The sequence below is a fragment of the Orcinus orca genome, chromosome 3 (assembly GCF_937001465.1).
Source record: "Orcinus orca chromosome 3, mOrcOrc1.1, whole genome shotgun sequence".
NCBI lineage: Eukaryota > Metazoa > Chordata > Mammalia > Artiodactyla > Delphinidae > Orcinus > Orcinus orca.
The window spans coordinates 71,273,120-71,295,347 of NC_064561.1; the positions used below are offsets into that span (position 1 = coordinate 71,273,120).

Below are 22,228 nucleotides of genomic sequence, written 5' to 3' on the forward strand. Positions count from 1 at the left end.
TCCTGCCTGTTAGAACTGCTATCATGAAAAAGACAAGGGATAACAAATGTTGGCAAGGATGTGGAAAAAGGAGAACCCTTGTGCACTGTTGCTGGGATTATAAATTGGTGCAGCCCTATGGAAAACAGTATGGAGGTTCCTCAAAAAATTAAAGATAGAACTACCATATGATCCAGAAATTCTGCTTCTGGGAATATATCTGAAGGAAATGAATATACTATGTCAAAGAGATATCTGCACACCCATATTCATGGCAGCATCATTTACATTAGCCAAGATGTGGAAACAACCTAAGTGTTCATCAACAGATGAATGGCTAAAGAGGTTCATATATGTTTATATATATATATATATATATATATATATATATATATGTATATGTATGTATGTATGTATACATACACACACACACACACACACACACACACACACACACATATATATATGAACAGAACATCATTCAGCCAGAAGAAAGGAAATCCTGCCAATTGTGATGACATGGATGGACTTTGAGGGCATTATCCTAAGTGAAGTAAGTCAGACAGAGAAAGAAAATACTGTATGATCACTTGTATGTGTAATCTAAAAACAAACTTTGAGACTGGTGGTAAACACAGGCAGAGTATGGGCAGTGGGAAAATTGGATGAAAGTGGTCCAAAGGTACAAACTTCCAGTTATAAGATAAATAACTACTGGGATATAACATACAACATGATATCTATAGTTAACACTGCTGTATGGTAGATATGAAAGTTGCTAAGAGTAAATCCTGAGAGTTCTTCTCCCAAGGAAAAAAATTTTTTTTTTCTATATGAGATGATGGATGTAAACTAAATTTACTGTGGTAATCATTTCACAATATATAAGTCAAATCATTGTGCTATACACCTTAAACTTATCCAGTGCTGTGTGTCGATTATATGTCAATTACATTTCAATAAAACTGGAAAAACTTCTGAAATAGTTATTAATAAGAGTAGAACCACAGGGAAAAAGAGAACTCATCCAAGAAGGAATCCTATCTAACCTTGAGCAAGTCCTAGGGCCCTGTAATTTTGATTAGGTAATAACCAAGCATGCCATTCTTTCTTGCTGGCTTTGCAGTAAATACCCTGTCTGATGTGTGAGCCCTCTTGTCTGTTTTTGAGGGCATTAACTCTGAATATCTGTGCACTTCTCTGATTCAAGTTGGACCTTTCGTTCTCCCAGGAGCATTCATACCTCGGTGTAATGAGGAGGGCTATTACAAAGCCACACAGTGCCACGGCAGCACAGGGCAGTGCTGGTGTGTGGATAAATACGGGAACGAGCTAGCTGGCTCCAGGAAACAGGGTGCTGTGAGCTGTGGTGAGTAAGGCCTGCTGCATCAGCCCCCAATGACCTCTGGTGACTTAGAGGTACTCACTGGATGAGGATCTGGGCAGAAGAATTTGTAGAGGTCGTTATGGTCTACAGTGAGTGAGTTCACAATGGAGATAAAGTAACCCTGAAATCACATGAGATAATGCATAGCTAGTTTTCCGAGTGCCAGGAGCTCACTATGGCCAATGAACTGGACAACAGTTTTTGACAGTCAGAAACGGTTGCAGGCAAAGAGTGACTCAGATAGACCTCCCAAAAAGGTAGAAACATCTCAAGAATTCTGGGGCTCATATCAGAATAAAGCTTGTGGTCCATGCCAGGTAGACAGGGATGCTCTCATGTTCAGAAGGTAAATTGCATGATTTTGCCCTACAGTTAAGGAAGTCGTGAGGCATAAGCAGAACCTAACCTCAGATCTTTTCTTCCTTCTTAATGTTTCAGAAGAGGAGCAGGAAACTTCAGGGGATTTTGGCAGTGGCGGCTCTGTGGTCCTGCTGGATGACCTAGAGGATGAATGGGAGCTGGGACCAAAGGACAAAGTGGGGAAGCTGCGGGTGCACGCCCGGGCAGCGACGGAGGATGATGAGGACGAGGGCGACGAGAAAGAGGACGAGGTCGGGTACATATGGTAGTTCCCACGAGGAAGAGGACACGAGGTTCGCACAACACTGCAAGTCACTTCCTGTTCCTGCATTTGTATCTAAGACTCCACGGCACATGGCCTCTTCTCCATTGTTGCCCTCTCTACCCAACCTAAGGTTCGGAAGACAACTCCTTGTTCCCGGAGCGTTCTGATTTTGCATACGGCGTGTGGGAAAAAGGGTGTTGTGTTTTGTTTTTTAGACAGGGGAAGGCTGGCTGAATTAGAGCCTCCTTCCCTCCCGTGAGTTTTTTGCAACAAGCATGTGATTTATGTGGGATTCTGACAGTGCAGGGAGCCCCTACCCTCAAACGTCAAAGACCCTTTGCGATCACCGACACTGGTGGTTAGTACAGCATGGTTCCCGGCCTTACCGTGTCTAAGTGCTTTTCTTGTGTCCTGTAGATGTTGTGGAAAACACACTGCACTGTACCTTGTTCCCACTGCCCCCCACCACCCCTGGTGTCTATTATTACAAATCAGTTTTTCACATTACTCGATCTGGCTTCCTACAAACAACAGCCTTAATTCAGTCAAGAGTCCCTTTGGGGAACTGATCTCCTTTATTAGAAAAGGTGTCTGGATGCTTCTCTCTGTACGTACATAAACATGGAAGTATGTACAGAAGAGACTATACACACCTCTCGAAAAAAAGGGTTTGGGTATCTATTAAAAACTCATTTGAAAAACAATTACACATTTGTCAGCTTGTCCAGACCTGGATCATCATTTCTGGAATAGGAAATGTGTATCAAAGTCCTTTTTTGCACTAACAGTTGGCACTTGTAGCCTGCAGACTGAGGAGGCTGCTTCCGTCTGCGGCAGCAGAGTTATTGGAAGCCTCTTTGATTTGGATAAGCCTCTGTCTGCCTAAATTGCTTTCCTCGCAGAAGCCATGCGACTCCCACGCGGGCAGCTCCACAAGCCATCTCTCTCATTTCAGCTCCAGCACCCCTGGGGCTTGCAGCAGTCCTGTCTGCGGCAGGCCCCTCCCTTCCTACCTACTCAAGGGCTTTTTCTAAGGCATGTACACATACCCTCTGCTCTCTGAGAAGACAGTCCCTCGCTGTTCCTTAGCAGAAGAAAATTCAGCATTCTTAACTCCATGTTTCAGTGTTGCCGCTCTCTAGCCACACATCATGATGACGCTATAAAAGCTCTAGAGATTTTTGATCGCTCATCATTTGCAAAGAATCTCAGATGGAAGCCTAGAAAGAACTCCACGACAGCACGTGGGAAGCCAGGGCTAGATTTTCAAGAGCTAGTCCTGCCCTTATCCCCTCCCCGACACAAGTGTCAAGGTACTAATGAAGAAAGCCCTTTACCATTGCGTTTCTTTTCCCTAAGTTAACTCATGATTAGAGTCTATCTCCAAATTTGGTAGGGTCATCATCTCTAGAGTCTTTAGGATTTCTCCCCCTATCAAGCTGGCCCCCGTACAAGTACCAAAGAGTAGTCTTCAAAGTGGCCCCATTTAGCTCAGTACAGGGCCTTAAGCTCCTGCCCCACCCGGTTTCCACCCACATGGACGCCCTCATCAGCCAGCCAGCAAGGATCTCTTGCCCACATTTGTTTTTCTTCCCTTCCTGCACTCCAGCTAGTCCACAAGGAGACCATGTAAACTCAGGCGAAAAATATACTCAGCCAAACCATGATTACAGCAGCAGCTGACCAGCCCCCGCTCCAAACTGACCATTTGTTTATACTTTACCAGCCCACCTCAAACTAGTATTTTCCAATCCCTGCATTGGCCAGACCCAGTGGCATTATCCCTGGACTTGGCTAAGATGGGACATGAACTTACTTGATATGGCAAACTCATTTGGCCTGATAGAGTGAGTACAGCCAGGACCCTAGGTATCGGGTGACCATAGGCAAGCTCTGTATTGGGATCTCAACTCCTTCACCTCTGTTTCAGTTTTTGTTTTTTTCTCACTGGAACAAAACTCTGAGATGATAATTTAGAAAACAGGTGCTTAATTGCAGCTAAATTACAATCGAATGTATAAAAGAATCGAGACATATTTTTAAAATCTCAGTTTAGACCATCAAAGAAAACCGTCGTTACTATCTCCTCTGAGCTTGGAAAAATGCACAAGAGAACAAATTAAAATCGACAAATCAATTTCACTTAGAGAAACTTCTAGGAACAGAGTGAACCACACTGATTTTAATTTGCCTAATTATCTTATGACAAGTGTCAAATTAAGATGGCACTTAAAGATCCTTAGCATTAACTTAATGATGGAGAAGAGCGCTCCCTAGTCAATTCCCAGGAAGGTAATGAGATGCTCATTTTCAGAGACATTCCGAGAAGGTATTTTGATTCATTAAAATATTAAATAAAAAGCCCTCCTAAGACTGGAACCCCAAATCAATGGAGCAACATTAACGCCACTTTTCATGCCTCGCTTTGGCAAGACAGCATTAGATTTTTTTAAAGGTACTTTGCATAAGTAGTAAAGATTTGATATTTTAGTTACCTCATCCTTAGAAGAAGAATTTTTGCTTTCCTCTTTTTTGGCAGGAGCCCTTTAGCTAGTGATGGAGTATACATAAAAATCTTGATTAAAAAAAATAGTACTGTGATAGTCATTCCCTTGTTGGAGACAGATATGGAGTTGAAACTTCACTGGCTCATTTTTGGAACCTCCTTAGTAAATAGTTATATTCTTATTCCATAAATGGTTCTTTTATTTGATGCCATTTCCTTGGCATCTTAGTTAAGCCCCAGAATTTTCTTCCACGATGGTTAGTTGTCTAACATATTACTCTCTTTTTGTTTCCGTGAACATTCTAGGCATGGGAATACCTTCACACTGAATTCGAGATATTATATCAGGTCCTCCTCCTTTATGCCCATTTTCCCATGCCCAGCAGTGAATGACAGCGTGTCTGTCCAGGTCTGCCCCTCTCCTCTTCACGGGATGCCATCTACAGTTTTGTTTAGTTTTTACCTTGACCACACTGTACAGTAACATCCAAGAGCCCTTTCTACAGTGGGTGGTTTTGGTCTTTTTATACCTTTTTCTCAAAGTCACTGATGTTTGTCTCTGTTCAATGTGTAGTATTGTAATGAGAGCCCTCCAAATCCTGAGTGTCAGTTTGTTGTCCCTATTGTAGATGAACTAGCGAAGTAGAACAACCTAGTAAATTCTGAATGCTTTCCCACATAGACTTATCTGGAATGTGAACACGACTCTTTGGTTAATAGTAAATGCTTAACTGTAGTCCTGAGTAGGTGCATTTCTGTCTGTCTCAATAAATTTTAATTTGTCTGCAACATCTGAGTGTTTGTCTTTTGTTAGCTTGCACATGCACTCGCCAGGCCATGTCCACACATGACCTCTGGAGAAGAGTATGGGCAGGTCAAGGGGATCACCAACACAGGGCCCTCTGTGAGGCCAACCTGCTGGTGCTCCAGCCTGTCCTGACCCCTCTCAGCACACCCTGGCACATCCATGCCCTGTGCCCCCGCAGCCTAGAACCTTCTCACCCGACCCCTCTTTCTGCCGCGTTCTCCTCTCTCAAGCCACAACTTTCTTACTTAGTCCTTATCCATCGGGTTTCACTGTTGTCATCCTGTTTGCAACCTTAAGCTTTTTCAATTCTTCTTCTTCCTTCCCTCCCCAGTCAGTCATTCTCCAATTCTCTTGGGAAAAACAAAAAACAAAAAAACCTCCTTTACAGGGACTCTGAGATGTCCTCAGTTTATGACTGAACACACCAGATGCTTGTCAAACATCAGAAAACACCCAAATTGCAACAGGAATTATTTCCTTTCCACCTTTATCCACATTAAAGCCAGGGTATCTATGACTTAATTATACCCTGAGTGAGTAATTTCACCACCAACTGAGGTAGAAACTATCTTATGAATAATTCTAATTCTTTACCCAATGGACTGCATCTTACAGACAATTTACAGATTGACAGTTCAAGGAAAGGTGCTTCATAAATCCACAAAATAACTAAGGTCAGAAGAACAGTGGCCAATATGAAGCCTCCAGGGTAGGTACAGGGTACCTTAAAGAGCAGCTGGCATTTGTGGACACTCCCAAAATTCCTCTTAAGTCATCAGATTTACAGTCAAACCCCACATGTCTCCTCAAGTTGTGTCTTCATGGAAGCCACCTCTGTCCGTTAAAGGCCAGGACCAAAGGAATCTTAGTTATACAGCGTGAGTAAAAAGGTACCAGCACCTCTCAAAATTCTGGATCAGTTTTCAGATTTGCTTTGACAAACTGATTCAAGGAAAGAGGAAGATTTCAAAATTTATTCATTCAACAAGACTTTAAGGTTAGTTAGAAGATTTGTAGATATATAGATTAATATATGATGGATGGATGAATGCCACTATGGGCAGGCACCATATTCAGTGCTAGGAATATATCAAGAAAAGTGAATAAGACCTAGGGGGTCCTGCTCTGTAAAGTTATCTCCTTGAAAAAGACAAATAACTGTTACAGTATGGGTTGATGGATATAATAGTTGACACCAATAGCTACTGCAGCCTTGTTTAAAGCTCACCTTTCTTGATTTCTCATATCCATCATTCCCTGATTTTCATCCTACCTCTCTGGCTATTCCTTTTAGGTCTCCTGTATTTCCGTTTGTTCACCCAGTTCTGTTCATACAGGTGTTCCTCAGATCTGTGTCCCTGGCCCATTCCTCTTTAATTTTACATGCTTTCTCTAGACAAGCTTATCTACATCAGTGATTTCAACCAACTCCTCCACTTGAAGAAGCCCCGGTCTGTGTTTCAAGTGCAGGTTTTGATTCCATTCTGAAAAAGTCACCTGACATTTAGATAATTCTACTCAAATTTCCCATTACCACCTCAATTTTAAACCTTAAAACATCAAAATGATAGAATGAAATATAGAGTGAATATGCCTATGAAAATAGGAGTCAGCAAGGCTTCTTTAAAAACAATTCCTAGCAAATGTGAGCCATAAAGGAATAGATTAATAAATTTTCCTCCATCAAAATTAATAGCATGTCATGAACAAATTTAAAAGATAAACGAGAGACTAAAGAAGATAATGAGGACATAAAACAGATGAAGGATTAGGATATAAAATTTTTTAACTCCTACAAATCCATAAGAAAAATAGAATTCAACAGACTAACGGGGAAAGATAAAAACAAGCGAGCCATGGAAGACACACAGATGGCAAAGAAACCATGCCTAACCTCACTCATGATCAGAGAAACACAAATTAAGCAATGATCCCTCAGTTTCACTCAGAAAAAAATCATGATCATGTCAAGTGTTGTTGAGAGTGTAGTACAAGGAACACTCTTACACACTGTACAGTCCAATCAGCCATTGGAGGGCAGTTTGGTAATAACTATATAAGTAAGAGTAAATACCCTAGGACTGAATAATTTCACTTCTCAGTAATTACTCCTAGAGGAAAAAAATCACACTAATTTACAAAGATATATGTAAAATGTATGTATAGCCATTGTACCATCATTTGTTAGAACAGGAAATTTGATACAAAACTAAGTATCCATCAGTGGGCACAATGGGCAACTCTATGCTCTGGAATACTATGCAGCAGTCAAAAACAATGAAGTAATTTCATATGCACTGACTTATCAAAGCTTCTAAAACGTCAATTGTATGAAGAAACAAATCAAGTGATACAGAGTATGAAATATGTAAGTTAGATATATAAAAGGTTATACAATCCACTTTCTCTGAGTAAATATGGAAATACACAAAACAAGGTCTGAAAGGACACACACCAAGCTGGTAGCAGTGGTGACCTCTGAGGAAAGGACTGGGACTTGGTCTGATCAGCCTCATCTCTATGTTTCACTTTTGCTTTTTATCATGAAAGCGATACACCATGTCTTGTATGATTTCAAAATAATTCATTAGCTTCCTCTTCAAGACTTCTCCTCATACACTCCTTGACTTCAGGAATAGCACCACCATCTACCCCTCTCTCCCCAACTCCCAAACTGTAATAAGTCACCGAATTCTTTCAATTCTTCTTTCTAAATATCTCTTCCTCCCTGTCTCACCACTGCTGTCATGGTTCTGACCACCATCCTCTCTCTCAATTGTCTTGGGAATTTTTTAACCAGTGACCCTGCTTTATTCTTGCCCAGCTCCAATGCATCTTACATGCTGCTTCTGCCAAAGTAATTTATTCTCAAAGGCAAATCTGATCATGTCACTGCCCTACTAAATTTTCAAGGTTTCTCATCACTGTCATGACCAAATCTAAATTACTTGGCTTGGCAAATACACTCCTTTGTAATTGATCCCTTTCCACCTCTTTGTCTCCTTGCATTCCTCACATCTCAAATTCTAATCTTTTTCCCAAGCACCTCCACCCTTCTCAAGCTTCTGCCTGTGTTCCTGATAGTTCCTTTATCAAAACAGCCAAGGAGTACCAGCTCAATTATTATTCCTCTAGGAACCCTTTTCAATTACTCTGAGAATTACCAAGCACTCCTACCCTTTTCTCTAGAACCCTGTAACTCCAAACCAGTGCTTGGTAACTGCCATGTCCAATTTTCTCATCAAATATGAACCTTTCAAAAGCCAGAGATAAAGCAAAATGATAGACTACGAAGCTCTAAGCCATCATTCCCCCAGAGAGACATGAAAAATAACCCAAAACTGGCTAAGATAACCTTATAAGAACGCTAATAAGTGGTTAAAGTCTACAACAACCAAGTGAACACCCAAGCAATAAAAAGCCACATTCAAAATGGTAGTAAATTCCATGGTGTTTTACTTGCCCTGAACCACTGCTTCCCCAGTTCATAATGGTCTTGATCTGGAGGAGGTGGCAGCAGAGTTCCTAATTCTATCCCATGAACCAGAGGGAACAAAAAAGACCTTTTCTGCAATATTCTAACCTATCTTGGGGCTTCCTAAAGGACAGGACTTTGTGATGCCTAACTCAAAGATCAGGCAGGGAGAAACAGGTAGCACTGCTCATGAAAGCTGCAAGGTACTAGAGACCTGCAGATACCTGAGACAGCAGAGTATGGGTAAAGTGAAGTAAACTCTTTGGGACATTTAAAAGCAACTGTGTACATAGGAGAATCAAAAAGTGCTGCCCACAGGCCCAGGCAAAATGCATGCTCAGCTAAGACACATGAGAAAACCTTACATCTTCACCTTGGACTGATCCCAAGCCTCAGATATGACCAGTTAATTAGTGAAGGACTTCCCTGGTACAGAACTGGTATGCAAAGTCTGAGAAAGGTGGATGTTTTTTTCAAATGCCCTATTTTTCACAAGGTACACAAACTATCAGGAAAACATGGCCCATTCAAAGGAAGAAAATAGGGTGGCAGAAATAATCCCTGAAGAAGCAAAGGCAATGGAACTTAAAACAACTGTCATAAATATGCTGAAAATGCTAAAAGAAAACATGAACAAAAGACTAATGGAAACAAGGAAAATGATACATGAACAAAATAAGAATATAAACAAAGATAGAAATTATATATATAAAAACAAATAGAAATTCTTGAGCTGAAAAGTAGAACTGAATAGACAATTTCAATGCACCGGTTTGACAGCAGATTTGAGCAGGCATAAGAAAAAAAATTGGTGAAAAAAATCAAATTAGGACATATGACATCATCAAGTCTGAGAAGCAGAAAAAAAAAATGAAGAAAAGTGAACAGAGCTTAAGGAACTTATGAAATGCCATCAAGTAGACCAGTATATACATTATAAAAATCCCAAAAGGATAAGAGAGGAAGGGGTAGAGAGATTATTTGAAAAAATAATGGCTGAAAATGTGCCAAATTTGAGGAAAGACATGAATTTGCACATCCAAGCAGCGCAATAGACTGGAAGTGGGGTAAATCCAAAAAGATACACACCAAGACACATCATAATCAAACTACTGAAAGAGAGAGAATCTTGAAAGCAATAAGAGAAAAGTGATTCATCACATACAAGGGATCCTCAGTAAGATTACCAGCCAATTTACCACCAAGAAACCTTGGAGGCCAGAAGACAGTGGAATGAAATTATTTAAAGTAACAAGAAAAAAGAAAGAAACATAGCAACAAAGAATTCTATAACTAGTAAAAATATCTTTCAAAAAAAATTAAGACGCTGTCAGATAAACAAAAGCTGAAGGAATTCATTACCACTAGACCTGTCCTATAAGAAATGTTAAATGGAGTCCTTCAGGTTAAAATGAAAGGAAGCTAGATGGTAACTCAAAACCATATGAAGGTATAAAATTCTCTGGTAAAGCTAAATACATGGTCAAATATTTTTTAAAAGTATTGTCGTAATTTTGGCTTTTAACATTTTTATTTTCAACAGTATTTAAAAGACAAATGCATAAAAATCATTATAAATCTATGTTAATGGGTACACAATATAAAAGGATGTAATTTGGGACAAGAATAGATAAAGGAGAGGTAAGAAGCTATAAAAGGGTAGAGTTTTGTATGCAAGTGAATTTCAGTTGTTACTGATTTAAAATAATTTTTATAATTTTAGGATGTTATATGTAATCCCCATGGTAACCACAAATAAAATATTTGTAGAATATTCAAAAGAGGAAATGACAAAACAAGAAACTAAACCCAAAGAAGGCAATAGCAGAAGAAAAAAGGGACATTAAAAAAAAAAGCTGTAATACATGCAGAAAACAACAAAATGTCAAAGGTAAGACTTTCTCTATCAATAATTAACTAAGTGTAAATGGATTAAATTTCTCAGCCAAAATGTGTAGATTAGCAGAATGGATTTAAAAAGCAAAACCAAAACATCATCTATATGTTGTCTACAAGAGACTCACATTAGACAAAAGGGCAAATATAAGTTGAAATTGAAAGGATGGGAAAGGTATTTCATGAAAACAGTATTCAAAAGAGAAAGGGTGGCTAAACAGGTATTAGACAAAATTGACTTTAAGTAAAAAACTCTTACAAGAGACAAAGAATAGCATTATATAAGGATAAAAGGGTCAATTCACCAAAGAGATGTAACAATTAAAGACATATATGCAACAAAAATTACACCTACAAAATATGTGACAAAAATGTTGATGGACTTGAAAAGAGAAATAGATAGCCCTACAATAATAAGTAGAGACTTCAATAGCTTACTTTCAATAATTGATAGAGGGATTCCTGGTGGCGCAGTGGTTGAGAGTCTGCCTGCCGATGCAGGGGATGGGGGTTCGTGCCCCGGTCTGGGAAGATCCCACATGCCACAGAGCGGCTGGGCTCGTGATCCATGGCCACTGAGCCTGTGCGTCTGGAACCTTTGATCCGCAATGGGAGAGGCCACAACAGTGAGAGGCCCACATACTGCAAAAAATAAAAATAATTGATAGAATTATACAGAAAATCAATAAGGAGAGAAAGGACTTAACAGTATAAACCAATAGGACCTAAGAGACATATACAGAGCACTCTGTCTAACAACAGCAAAATACACTTTTCTTACATGTGGACCTGAACATTCTCCAGGATAGACCATGTGTTAGGCCAAAAACTTGTCTCATTGTTTTAATATTTTACAATGTATAAATTAAAAAAGATTAAAATCATACAGTATCTTTTCTGATCACAGTGGAATGAAACTGGAAGTCAATAATAAAAGAAAAACCAAAAAATTTACAAATGGGTGGAAATTAAACAGCACACTCCTAAATGACCAATGGGTCAAAGAAGAAATCACAAAGGAAGTTATAAAGTATCTTGAAACAAATGCAAATGAAAACACAACATACCAAAACTTACAGGGTGCAACAACAGCAGTGCTAAGAGGGAAATTTATAACTCTAAATGCTTACATTTAAAAAATCTCAAATCAAAAATCTAACTTTGCATCTTAAATAACTAGAAAAAGAAGAACAAAATAAACCCAAAGGTAGCAGAAGGAAGGAAATAAAGATTAGAGCAGAGATACATAGAATAGAAAATAGAAAAAAAGAAAAAATAAGCAAAACCAAGGTTGGTTTTCAAAAAGATTAACAAAATTGACTAGCAAAGTTTAGCTAGATTAAGAAAAAAAGGAGACTCAATTACTAAAGTTAGAAATGGAAGTGGGGACATTACTACTCATTTTTTTTTTTAAGAAGACGCTGGGGGTAGGAGTTTATTAATTAATTAATTTATTTTTGCTGTGTTGGGTCTTCGTTTCTGTGCAAGGGCTTTCTCTAGTTGTGGCAAGCAGGGGCCATTCATCATCACGGTGCGCGGGCCTCTCACTCTTGCGGCCTCTCTTGTTGCGGAGCACAGGCTCCAGAGGCGCAGGCTGAGTAGTTGTGGCTCATGGGCCTAGTTGCTCCGCAGCATGTGGGATCTTCCCAGACCAGGGCTCGAACCCATGTCCCCTGCATTAGCAGGCAGATTCTCAACCACTGCGCCAACAGGGAAGCCCACTACTCATTTTATACAAATGAAAAGGAGGGGAGTTGAGGAAGATGGCAGAAGAGTAAGATGCGGAGATCAGCTTCCTCCCCACAGATACATCAGAAATACATCTACACGTGGAACTACTCCTATAGGACACCCACTGAACGCTGGCAGAAGACCTCAGACCTCCCAAAAGGCAAGAAACTCCCCCATGTACCTGGGTAGGGCAAAAGAAAAAGAAAAAACAGAGACAAAAGAATAGGAACGGGACCTGCACCAGTGGGAGGGAGCTGTGAAGGAGGAAAGGTTTCCACACACTAGGAAGCCCCTTCGTGGGCGGAGACTGCGGGTGGTGGAGGGGGGAAGCTTTGGAGTCATGCAGGAGAGCGCAGCAACTGGGGTGCAGAGGGCAAAGCGGAGAGATTCCCGCACAAAGGATTGGTGCCGACCAGCACTCAACAGCCCGAGAGGCTTGTCTGCTCCCCCGCCGGGGCAGGCAGGAGCTGGGAGCTGAGACTTGGGCTTCGGTCGGATCATAGGGAGAGGACTGGGGTTGGCAGCATGAACACAGCCTGAAGGGGGCTAGTGTGCCACGGCTAGCCGGGAGGGAGTCTGGGAAAAAGTCTGGACCTGCCGAAGAGGGAAGAGACTTCTTCTTCCCTCTTTGTTTCCTGGTGCGTGAGGAGAGGGGATTAAGAGCACTGTGTAAAGGAGCTCCAGAGACGGGTGCGAGCCGTGGCTAACAGCACGGACCCCAGAGATGGGCATGAGATGCTAAGGTTACTGCTGCAGCCACTAAGAAGCCTCTGTGCGAGCACAGGTCACTATCCACATCTCCCCTCCTAGAAGCCTGTGCAGCCCGCCACTGCCAGGGTCCCGTAATCCAGGGACAACTTCCCCAGGAGAACACATGGCGTGCCTCAGGCTGGTGCAATATCACACCAGCCTCTGCCACCGCAGGCTCGCCCCGCATCCGTACCACTCCCTGTCCCTGGCCTGAGTAAGCCAGAGCCCCCAGATCAGCTGCTCCTTTAACCCCGTTCTGTCTGAGCGAAGAACAGATGCCCTCAGGTGACCTACACGCAGAGGCGGGGCCAAATTCAAAGCTGAACCACGGGAGCTGTGCGAACAAAGAAGAGAAAGGGAAATTTCTCCCAGCAGCCTCAGGAGCAGCAGATTAAATCTCCACAATCAACTTGACGTACCCTGCATCTGTGGAATACCTGAAGAGACAACAAATCATCCCAAATTGAGGAGGTGGATTTGGGGAGCAAGATATATTATTTTTTCCCTTTTCTTCTTTTTGTGAGAGTGTATGTGTATGCTTCTGTGTGAGATTTTGTCTGTAAAGCTTTGTTTTCACCATTTGTCCAAGGGTTCTGTCCGTCCGATTTTTTTTTTTTTTACTTAAAAAATTTTTTTCTTAATAATTATTTTTTATTTTAATAACTTTATTTTATCTTACTTCATTTTATTTCATTTTATCCTCTTTCTTTCTACTTTCTCTCCCATTTATTGTGAGCCATGTGGATGAAAGGCTCATGGTGCTCCAGCCTAGTCAGTGCTGTGCCTCTGAGGTGGGAGAACCAACTTCACGACACTGGGCCACAAGAGACCTCCCAGCTCCATGTAATATCAAACAGAGAAAATCTCCCAGAGATCTCCATCTCAACACCAACACCCAGATTCACTCAACAACCAGCAAGCTACAGTGCTGGACACCCTATGACAAAAAACTAGCAAGACAGGAACACAAAACCACCCATTAGCAGAGAGGCTGCCTAAAATCATAATAAGGCCACAGACACCCCAAAGCACACCACCAGACGTGGACCTGCCCACCAGAAAGACAAGATCCAGCCTCTTCCACCAGAACACAGGCACTAGTCCCCTCCACCAGGAAGCCTACACAACCCACTGAACCAACTTTAGCCAACAGAGACAGACACCAAAAACAACGGGAACTACGAACCAGCAGCCTGCGAAAAGGAGACGCCAAACACAGTAAGATAAGCAAAATGAGAAGACAGAAAAACACACAGCAGATGAAAGAGTAAGGTAAAAACCCACCAGACCTAACAAATGAAGAGGAAATCGGCACTTTACATGAAAAAGAATTCAGAAAAATGATAGTAAAGATGATCCAAAATCTTGGAAATAGAATAGGCAAAATGCAAGAAACATTTAACAAGGACCTAGAAGAACTGAAGAGGAAACAAGCAACGATGAACAACACAATAAATGAAATTTAAAATACTACAGAAGGGATCAATAGCAGAATAACTGAGGGAGAAGAATGGATAAGTGACCTGGAAGATAAAACAGTGGAAATAACTACTGCAGAGCAGAATAAAGAAAAAAGAATGAAAACAACTGAGGACAGTCTCAGAGACCTCTGGGACAACATTAAACTCAACAACATTTGAATTATAGGGGTCCCAGAAGAAGAAGAGAAAAAGAAAGGGACTGAGAAAATAATTGAAGAGATGATAGTTGAAAACTTCCCTAATATGGGAAAAGAAACAGTTAATCAAGTCCAGGAAGCACAAAGAGTCCCATACAGGATAAATCCAAGGAGAAACATGCCAAGACACATATTAATCAAACTATCAAAAATTAAATATGAAGAAAACATATTAAAAGCAGCAAGGGAAAAACAACAAATAATACACAAGGGCATCCCCATAAGGTTAACAGCTGATCTTTCAGCAGAAACTCTGCAAGCCAGAAGGGACTGGCAGGACATATTTAAAGTGGAAGGAGGAAAACATACAACCAGGATTACTCTACCCAGCAAGGATCTCATTCAGATTTGATGGAGAAATTAAAACCTTTACAGACAAGCAAAAGCTGAGAGAGTTCAGCACCACCAAACCAGCTTGACAACAAATGCTAAAGGAACTTCTCTAGGCAAGAAACACAAGAGAAGGAAAAGACCTACAATAACAAACCCAAAACAATTAAGAAAATGGGAATAGGAACATACATATCAATAATTACCTTAAATGTAAATGGATTAAATGCTCCCAAGAAAAGACGCAAACTGGCTGAATGGATACAAAAACAAGACCCATACATATGCTGTCTATAAGAGACCCACTTCATACCTAGAGAAACATACAGACTGAAAGTGAGGGGACGGAAAAAGATATTCCATACACATGGAAATCAAAAGAAAGCTGGAGCAGCAATTCTCATATCAGACAAAATAGACTTTAAAATAAAGACTATTACAAGAGACAAAGAAGGACAGTACATAATGATCAAGGGATAGATCCAAGAAGAAGGTATAACAATTATAAATATTTATGCACCCAACGTAGGAGCACCTCAATACATAAGGCAAATACTAACAGCCATAAAAGGGGAAATCGACAGTAACACAATCATAGTAAAGGACTTTAACACCCCACTTTCACCAATGGACAGATCATCCAAAATGAAAATAAAAAAGGAAACACAAGGTTTAAATCATATGTTAAACAAGATGGACTCTAATTTATATTTATAGGACATTCTATCCAAAAGCAACAGAATACACATTTTTAGCAAGTGCTCATGGATCATTCTCCAGGATAGATCATATCTTGGGTCACAAATCAAGCCTTGGTAAATTTAAGAAAATTGAAATCATATCAAGTATCTTTTCCAGCCATAACACTATGAGACTAGATATCAATTACAGGAAAAGATCTGCAAAAAATACAAACACATGGAGGGTAAACAATAAACTACTTAACGAAGTGATGACTGAAGAAATCAAAGAGGAAATCAAAAAATACCTAGAAACAAATAACACTGGAGACACGATGACCCAAAACCTATGGGATGCAGCAAAAGCAGTTCTAAGAGAGACGTCTATAGCAATACAGTCCTACCTTAAGAAACAGGAAACAGCTCAAACAAACAACCTAAACTTGCACCTAAAGCAATTAGAGAAAGAAGAACAAAAATACCCCAAAGTTAGCAGAAGGAAAGAAATCATAAAGATCAGATCAGAAATAAATGAAAAAGAAATGAAGGAAATGATAGCAAAGATCAATAAAACTAAAAGCTGGTTCTTTGAGAAGATAAACAAAATTGATACACCTTCAGCCAGACTCATCAAGAAAAAGAGGGAGAGGACTGAAATCAATAAAATTAGAAATGAAAAAGGAGAAGTTACAATGGACACTGAAGAAACACAAAGCATCCTAGAGACTACTACAAGCAACTCTATGCCAATAAAATGGACAACCTGGAAGAAATGGACAAACTCTTAGAAAGGTATAACCTTCCAAGAATGAACCAGGAAGAAACAGAAAACATCAACAGACTGATCACAAGTTATGAAATTGAAACTGTGATTAAAAATCTTCCAACAAACAAAAGTGTAGGACCAGATGGCTTCACAGGAGAATTCTATCAAACATTTAGAGAAGAGCTCACACCCATTCTTCTCAAACTCTTCCAAAAATCTGCAGAGGATGGAACACTCCCAAACTCATTCTATGAGGCCACCATCACCCTGATACCAAAACCAGACAAAGAAACTACAAAAAAAAAGAGAAAATTACAGACCAATATCACTGATTCAAAAATCCTCAATAAAATACTAGCAAACAGAATCCAACAACACATTAAAAGGATCATACACCATGATCAAGTGGGATTTATCCCAGGGATGCAAGGATTTTTCAATATATGCAAATCAATCAATGTTATACACCATATTAACAAATTGAAGAATAAAAATCATATGATCATCTCAATAGATGCTGAAAAAGCTTTTGACAAAATTCAAAACCCATTTATGATAAAAACTCTCCAGAAAGTGGGCATAGAGGGAACCTACCTCAACATAATAAAGGCCATATATGACAAACCCACAGCAAACATAATTCTCAATGGTGAAAAACTGAAAGCATTTCCTCTTAGATCAGGAACAAGACAAGGATGTCCACTCTCACCACTATTATTCAACATAGTTTTGGAAGTCCTAGCCACGGCAATCAGAGAAGGAAAAGAAAAAAAAAGGAATCCAAATTGGAAAAGAAGAAGTAAAACTGTCACTGTTTACAGATGACATGATACTATATATAGAGAATCCTAAAGATGCCACCAGAAAACTACTAGAGCTAAACAATGAATTTGGGAAAGTTGCAGAATACAAAATTAATGCACAGAAATCTCTGGCATTCTTATACAGTAATGATGAAAAATCTGAAAGTGAAATTAAGAAAACACTCCCACTTATCACTGCAACAAAAAGAATAAAATACCTAGGAATAAACCTACCTAAGGAGACAAAAGACCTGTATGCAGAAAAGTATAAGGCACTGATGAAAGAAATTAAAGATGATACAAATAGATGGAGAGATACACCATGTTCTTGGATTGGAAGAATCAACATTGTGAAAATGACTATACTACCCAAAGCAATCTACAGATTCAATGCAATCCCTATCAAACTACCACTGGTATTTTTCACAGAACTAGACCAAAAAATTTCACAATTTTTATGGAAACACAAAAGACCGCGAAGAGCCAAAGCAATTTTGAGAAAACTGGAGCTGGAGGAATCAGGCTCCCTGACTACAGACTATACTACAAAGCTACAGTAATCAAGACAGTATGGTACTGGCACCAAAACAGAAATATAGATCAATGGAACAGGATAGAAAGCCCAGCGATAAACCCATACACATATGGTCACCTTATCTTTGATAAAGGAGGCAAGAATATATAGGGAAGAAAAGACAGCCTCTTCAATAAGTGGTGCTGGGAAAACTGGACAGGTACATGTAAAAGTATGAAATTAGAACACTCCCTAACACTGTACACAATAATAAGCTCAAAATGGATTAAAGACCTAAATGTAAGGCCAGACACTATAAAACTCTTAGAGGAAAACATCGGCAGAACACTCTATGACATAAATCACAGCAAGATCCTTTTTGACCCACCTCCTACAGAAATGGAAATAAAAACAAAAATAAAGAAATGGGACCTAATGAAACTTAAAAGCTTTTGCACAGCAAAGGATACCATAAACAGGACCAAAAGATAACCCTCAGAATGGGAGAAAATATTTGCAAATGAAGCAACTGACAAAGGATTAATCTCCAAAATTTACAAGCAGCTCATGCAGCTCAATAAAAAAAAAAAAAAACACCCAATCCAAAAATGGGCAGAAGGCCTAAGTAGACATTTCTCCAAAGAAGATATACAGATTGCCAACAAACACCTGAAAGAATACTCAACATCATTAATCATTAGAGAAATGCAAATCAAAACTACAATGAGATATCATCTCACACCGGTCAGAATGGCCATCATCAAAAAATTTAGAAACAATAAATGCTGGACAGGGTGTGGAGAAAAGGGAACACTCTTGCACTATTGGTGGGAATGTAAATTGATACAGCCACTATGGAGAACAGTAAGGAGGTTCCTTAAAAAACTACAAATAGAACTACCATATGACCCAGCAATCCCACTACTGGGCATATACCTTGAGAAAACCATAATTTAAAAAGAGTCATGTACCAAAATGTTCATTGCAGCTCTATTTACAATAGCCAGGACATGGAAGCAACCCAAGTGTCCATCAACAGATGAATGGATAAAGAAGATGTGGCACATATATACAATGGTATATTACTCAGCCATAAAGAGAAACAAAATTGTGTTATTTGTAGTGATGTGGATGGACCTAGAGTCTGTCATATAGAGTGAAGTAAGTCAGAAAGAGAAAAACAAATACTGTATGCTAACACATATATATGGAATCTAAGAAAAAAAAAAAAAAAGGTCATGAAGAACCTAGGGGTAAGACGGGAATAAAGACACAGACCTACTAGAGCATGGACTTGAGGATATGGCGAGGGGAAAGGGTAAGCTGTGACAAAGTGAGAGAGTGGCATGGACCTATATACACTACCAAACGTAAAATAGATAGCTAGTGGGAAGCAGCCCCATAGCACAGGGAGATCAGTTTGGTGCTTTTTGACCACCAAGAGGGGTGGGATAGGGAGGTTAGGAAGGAGGGAGACGCAAGAGGGAAGAGATATGGGAACATATGTATATGTATAACTGATTCACTTTGTTATAAAGCAGAAACTAACACACCATTGTAAAGCAATTATACCCTAATAAAGATGTTAAAAAAAAAAGGATTATAAGAGAATGTTGTGAACAATTGTATGACAATTTGGATAACTTAGATGAAATAAACAAAATTCCTACAAAGACACCACCAACCAAGACTGAATTATGAAGAAATAGAAATTTTGATTAAATCAGTAATGAAGAATCTCCCAACAAAGGAAGTCTCTGAGCCAGAGGGCTGCATTGGAGAATTCTACCAAACATTAAGGAAGAATTAACACCAGTTCTTGTCAAACTCTTCTCAACAAATTTAAGAGGATGGAACACGTCCTAACTCATTCTATTTGACCAGTATTACACTGATACCAAAGCCTGACAAATAAACTACAAGAAAATAAAACTACAGACCAATATCCCTTATGATTATTCATGGAAAAATCCTCAACAGAATATTAGCAAACCAAGTTTGGCAATATATTAAAAAGTTTATAAACCAGGACCAAACCATTTATCCCCTGAATGCAAGATGGGGTTCAACATATGAAAATCAATCAGTGTAATATATCACATTAACAGAATGAAGGGGAAAAAAACAAGTAATCATCTCAATTGATACATAAAAAAGCATTTGACAAAATTCAATACCTTTTCATGAAAAAAGCCCAATAAACTAGAGATAGAAGGAAACTACCCGAACATAATCAAGTCCATATATGAAAATCCCACAGGTAACAGCATACTCAAAGGTAAAAGACTAAAAAACTTTTCCTCTATGTTCATGAACAAGATGAGAATGTCTGCTTTCACCACTCCTATTCAACAAGGTATAGGAAGTACTAGCCAGGGCAATTAGAAAAATTAACTACAGGCATCCAAGTAAGAAAGGAAAAAGTAAAATTGTCTCTGTTTGCAGATGACATAATCTTATATGTAGAAAACCCTAAGATCAGACAAAAAAATTTAGAGCTAATAAATGAATTCAACAAAATTGTAAGATACAAAATCAACACACAAAAATCAGCTGTGCTTCCATACACTAAAACTGAACTACCTGAAAGAGAATTAAGACAATAATTCAATTTACAATAGCAGCACAAAGAATAAAATCCTTAAGAATTAATTTAAAAGAGTAGGTGTAATAACTATGGACTGGAAACTACAAAACTTTGCTGAAAGAAACTGATGAAGATATAAATAAATGGAAAGACATCTGGTGTCCATAGATTGGAAGAGTTAATATTGTTATCACTATTAGCCAAAGTGATCTACAGATTCAACACACTCCCTATCAGCATCCCACTAATGTTTATTGAAGGAAAAGAAAAATCCAACCCCAAATTTATATGAAATCTCAAGAGACCCTGGATAGCCAAAACAGTCTTTAAAAAGAACAAAGCTGCAAAATTTAGACTTCCTGATTTCAAACCTTATTACAAAGCTATGGTAATAAAAATTATGAGGTACTGGCATAAAGACAGACATTTAGACTAATGGAATAGAATAGAGAGACTGGAAATAAATCCTTGCATATATGGTCAAATGACTTTCAATGAGGGTGCCAATATCACTGAATGAGTAAAGGACAGTATTTTCAACAAATGATGCTGGGAAAACTGGATATCCACATGCAAAATAATGAAATTAAGCCCTTTATTTACACCATATACAAAAATTAACTCAAAGTAGAGCAAAGACCTAAATGTAAGAGCTAAAACTACAAAACTTTTAGAAAAAGACATAGAAAGATAGCTTCACAACACTGAATTTGGCAATGATTTCTTAGATATAACACCAAAAAGCACAGGCCACAAGAAAAAAAAAATTGGACTTCACCAAAACTTAAAGATTTATGCATCAAAGAACACTGTCAAGAAAATGAATCAGAGAAAGTATATCCAATCATATATCTGATGAGAGATAAATATCCAGAATAAATAAAGAATGCCTACAAGTCAACAACAAAAGAACAAACAACCCAAATTAAAAAGGAGCAAAGGACTTGAACAGACATTTTCCAAAGAATATATACAAATGACCGTTAAGTCCATGAAAAGGGGCTCAACATTACTAATGCTTAGAGCAGTGCAAATCAAAACCACAATGAGATAGCATGTTACACCATTTGGATGGCTATTATCAAAAAATGATAGCAGAGGGCAGACAGCAGAAGCAAGAAGAACTACAATCGCAGCCTGTGGAACAAAACCACATTCACAGAAAGACAGACAAAATGAAAAGGCAGAGGACTGTATACCAGCTGAAGGAACAAGGTAAAACCCCATAAAAACAACTAAATGAAGTGGTGATAGGCAACCTTCCAGAAAAAGAATTCAGAATAATCATAGTGAAGATGATCCAGGACCTCAGAAAAAGAATGGAGGCAAAGATCGAGAAGATACAAGAAATGATTAACAAACACCTAGAAGAATTAAAGAACAAACAAACAGAGATGAACAATACAATAACTAAATGAAAAATACACTATAAGGAATCAATAGCAGAATAAATGAGGCAGAAGAACGGATAAGTGACCTGGAAGACAGAATGGTGGAATTCAATGCTGCGGAACAGAATAAAGAAAAAAGAATGAAAAGAAATGAAGACAGCTAAGAAACCTCTGCGACAACATTAAACACAACAACATTCGCATTATAGGGGTCCCAGAAGGAGAAGAGAGAGAGAAAGGACCCGGAAAATATTGGAAGAGATTATAGTCGAAAACTTCCCTAACATGGGAAAGGAAATAGCTACCCAAGTCCAGGAAGTGC

General features: G+C 39.0%; 1 protein-coding gene across 3 annotated transcripts in view; it reads left to right on the forward strand.

Annotated features, from left to right (window-relative positions):
- SPOCK1 (SPARC (osteonectin), cwcv and kazal like domains proteoglycan 1) overlaps positions 1 to 5,286 on the forward strand; it is a 554,695-nt gene extending 549,409 nt beyond the window's left edge. For 2 of the 3 annotated variants that reach the window (XM_004282089.3, XM_049707103.1), the window contains 2 exons: positions 1,211 to 1,348; positions 1,805 to 5,286. In XM_004282089.3, coding sequence (XP_004282137.1) covers positions 1,211 to 1,348; positions 1,805 to 1,995 — 329 coding nt within the window. In that variant the 3' untranslated portion in view covers positions 1,996 to 5,286. The remainder of the gene's footprint in view (positions 1 to 1,210; positions 1,349 to 1,804) is intronic. The other variant, XM_049707102.1, reaches the window with a different exon arrangement.
- The last annotated feature ends 16,942 nt before the right edge of the window (positions 5,287 to 22,228 follow it).